Source organism: Marmota flaviventris, chromosome 9 (genome assembly GCF_047511675.1).
Source record: "Marmota flaviventris isolate mMarFla1 chromosome 9, mMarFla1.hap1, whole genome shotgun sequence".
In the NCBI taxonomy this organism is placed as follows: domain Eukaryota; kingdom Metazoa; phylum Chordata; class Mammalia; order Rodentia; family Sciuridae; genus Marmota; species Marmota flaviventris.
The window spans coordinates 18,622,352-18,625,972 of record NC_092506.1 but is presented as its reverse complement, the minus strand read 5'-3'; the positions used below and the strand labels follow the sequence as shown (position 1 = coordinate 18,625,972).

General features: G+C 38.5%; 1 protein-coding gene across 1 annotated transcript; it reads left to right on the top strand.

Annotated features, from left to right (window-relative positions):
* Window positions 1–930, top strand: LOC114093740 (olfactory receptor 4A47-like). Its single transcript, XM_027936634.2, has one exon. The coding sequence runs from the start codon at window positions 1–3 to the stop codon at window positions 928–930; it is 930 nt and encodes a 309-aa protein (XP_027792435.2).
* Window positions 931–3,621: the final 2,691 nt, after the last annotated feature.

The window sequence follows — 3,621 nt, the reverse complement described above, 5'->3', positions numbered from 1 at the left end:
ATGGAACACAAGAGCAATATAACTTACTTTGTCCTCTTGGGCCTCACACAGAATCCAAAGATGCAGAAAGTACTTTTTGTTATGTTCTTGCTTTTCTACATCTTGACCATGGCGGGAAATCTGCTCATTGTTTTGACCATAACCTTCAGTAAGACCCTGGGCTCACCAATGTACTTCTTTCTTGCTAGCTTATCATTTATGGACGTTGTTTATTCTACAGTCATTTCCCCAAAATTGATTGTAGACTTGTTCTTTGGAAAAAATACTATATCCTTCAAGTTTTGTATGACTCAGCTTTTTACAGAACATTTTCTTGGTGGATCAGAGGTCTTTCTTCTGTTGGTGATGGCCTATGACCGCTATGTGGCCATCTGTAAGCCCCTGTACTATTTGGTTATCATGAGGCCATGGGTATGTGTTGTGCTGCTGGTAGTTTCCTGGGTTGGAGGTTTTTTGCACTCAGTAATCCAGTTGGGCACTATATATGGGCTCCCATTCTGTGGCCCCAATGTCATTGATCATTTCATATGTGACATGTACCCCTTACTGAAACTTGTCTGTGTTGACACCTATGTCATTGGCCTCTTAGTGATGGCCAATGGGGGACTCATCTGCACAACTGTGTTTCTGCTCTTACTTGTGTCTTATGCTGTCATCGTCCACTCTCTGAAGAACCTGAGTCGGGAGGGGAGGTGGAAATCTCTCTCCACCTGTGGCTCCCACATCACTGTGGTTGTCCTCTTCTTTGTCCCCTGTATTTTCACGTATGCAAGACCAGCCAAGACTTTCCCCACTGACAAGTCATTGAGTTTGTTTTACACAGTCATAGCCCCCATGCTGAACCCCTTCATCTACACTCTGAGAAACTCAGAGATGACAAGTTCCATGAAGAAACTTTGGAGAAGAAAATTCTTATCAGGTAGCAAATAAGTGAGTTGCCACTATGAACAGAGTCATTTCAATATAAAACTGTCTCTTTAGGAATCATAAGACTTTTAGAAACTGATGCTAACTTCCTTTCCCTCAAATGAATTTCTGGTAAATATAATTAAACAATAAATTATGTGTTTGTGCCATTAATACATTTCTCTGCTGTAACTATATAATGTCTTGTTTATCACTGTACTGAAAAATTATAGTGCACATGTAGTTGGGAGTCAGTATAGAATATGTAGAAAATTAATAAGATTTTTTATAGCTTTACAGTATTTTTTAAATTTCTGAATTAATTTTAGTTCCTTCTGATTTCTTGTTTTCTTTTGCATTGATTCTCTTTATCATTCTATTTGTATTCTATATAAGCGGTGGTAATTATTTGACCTCAGTGGCATTACATATGCAATTTTAGTGCAATATTTTATTCTTTAAATTATAAAATCATAATATAAAATGACATTAAAAATAGAACCCACAGGGGCTAGGGTTGTGGCTCAGTGGTAGAGCACTTGTCTAGCATGTGCAAGGCACTGGGTTCCATCCCCAGTACTGTAAGACTGGAAGACAACGCACAGCATTACACCACAGGACACAGATCACCAAAGAGGTTCAGCTTTATTACAAAAGGCTGTGTGTTTATATAGGTCTAAGGAGAGGTCGCAGGGCTGAGGTAGATAACAGGTCGCCCGTTTATTGGCAAGCTCTTCCATGGTCAGTTCCGGAGCCTAAGAAGTTAATTCTAATGGGGGCTAAGGCTTCCCACCAGCAGGGTTTGAACATTGGCGCCGGTGGGAACGTTTCGCGCCAGTGAAAGAAACAAAGAGGAGAAAGAGGGTCGTTAGACACCATGTTGGGGTTTTTTCTGGGGTGCTGCCGGCGTTATATGTTTTCCCAACAAGTACCACATAAAAATAAAGAAATAAAATAAAGGTATTGTTTCAATCTACAACTCAAAAATATTAAAAAAATATAACCAACACAAAATGGCAAGACTAGAATAAATCTTGTGTTTGTTCCCCACCAAAGTCTCCCAGTGCTACTTGCAGATGCACACACTGGGCTCTTTCTAAAATTCTTCCAGAAAGAAATGTTATCATTTGTGACAATGAGAATTACCTTGGAGGAAATTACACTAAGTGACATAGGGTGGATACAGTAAAAACAAAGAGTGCACGATAGTTATTATATGTGGCATTTATAGGAGCAAAAAGCATAATGGTGGTTGTCATGGGCTGGAGGGGGTTGGAGGAGCAGAGATGCTGGTCAAAGAGTACAAAGTTTCATTTGAAAAGCTAAATGATATCTGGTGTCTTATGACAATGATACTTTCATAAGATGATGTGTGCATCAATTAGCTCAATTATGGTGATCATTTTGATACTCTTGGTTATCAGTGGTGAGTTTTGTTCCCTCAAATGTTGAAGTTTGAACATTAATGAAGCATGCTGAGGCAACCATATAAACCAGGGTTTACTTAAAAAGGGGTAACATAGACGTCTCCCGGGAGGGAGAAGGGGGCCATAGCTGGTATCCTGGTATGCCAAAAAGTGAGATGTTCTGCCCTTTTTATATGTCCTAGGCTTCCTTTGCTCTCCTGCCCTCTTCTCCTTATCTTTCTCCTTCCTGCTTAAGTGATCAGGAATGCTGGGTGGGATGTCCAAAAGGTGAGAAACAGGTGGGCTGAAGGGGGGGGGGGAGGGCAGGATGGTGTAGCCCTGGACACATCAATTATCAACTTTATAGCTCCCTGTAGGGAGGGGCAATTCCTGGGACAGGTTACCTTAGCAACAAGTTGGAGCAGGGGGAAGTTCTTGATAAGGGTGGAGGAAGGACTCTGAAGGAATCAACAATTTAATTTTCAGGGGACAGTCTCCAACTTCCCAGGACTCACTCAAAATTGGCCTGACTTCATCTGACCTGACTCAATTTACCTATCATCTATACTGACTGCCTGTCTAATTCTGGCTTCAATTTCACAATGTGTGTGTGTCTCTGTGTATGCGTGTGCATGAGTGTGTGTGCATGTGTATGTGTGTGTAGATATATTATTTTGTCTACCTGAAGTGTGTATGATGGTTATTTGTCAATTTTACCTCAATAGGGCTAAACATTTTTAAATATAAAAAATCCTTATGATACTAACAAATATAATTACTATTTGATGCAATTTAGCATTTTCTTGGCTGTTCTTTTTACCTAGAAGACTTATTTTAGTAGAGAGTCACAATTAAAATTATTGTGCTTTAGGTTTCTTAGATTGTCCATTTATATTTATAGTTATGACACAACTTTATGAAACTTATGTTCATACAAGTTCATACAACATTGGGTAGTTGTCTTCAAACTTTGAAATTGCTTCTTTTTCTTTTTTCTGATTGTCCTTATATACGTCTATTTAATTTTCTACTATCTTCAGCATTTCTTTTAAACTCTACCACTGTTAATTCATTTCTCTGGTTGAACTGCATTGGCTCCTACATCCAGCAAAATGTGAAATAATGGTGATAAAAGCAGAACTTTATCTTAATTTATATTTGTTGAATTTTTAAATAATCAAGAATGATATCACTTTTCAAAATGTCTTTTTATATGTCATTCAGATAACTACATGATTGTATCCTAATATGATCAATTATATCATATGAATTTCTTGTACTGGATCATCTTGGCATTTGTGGAACAGAT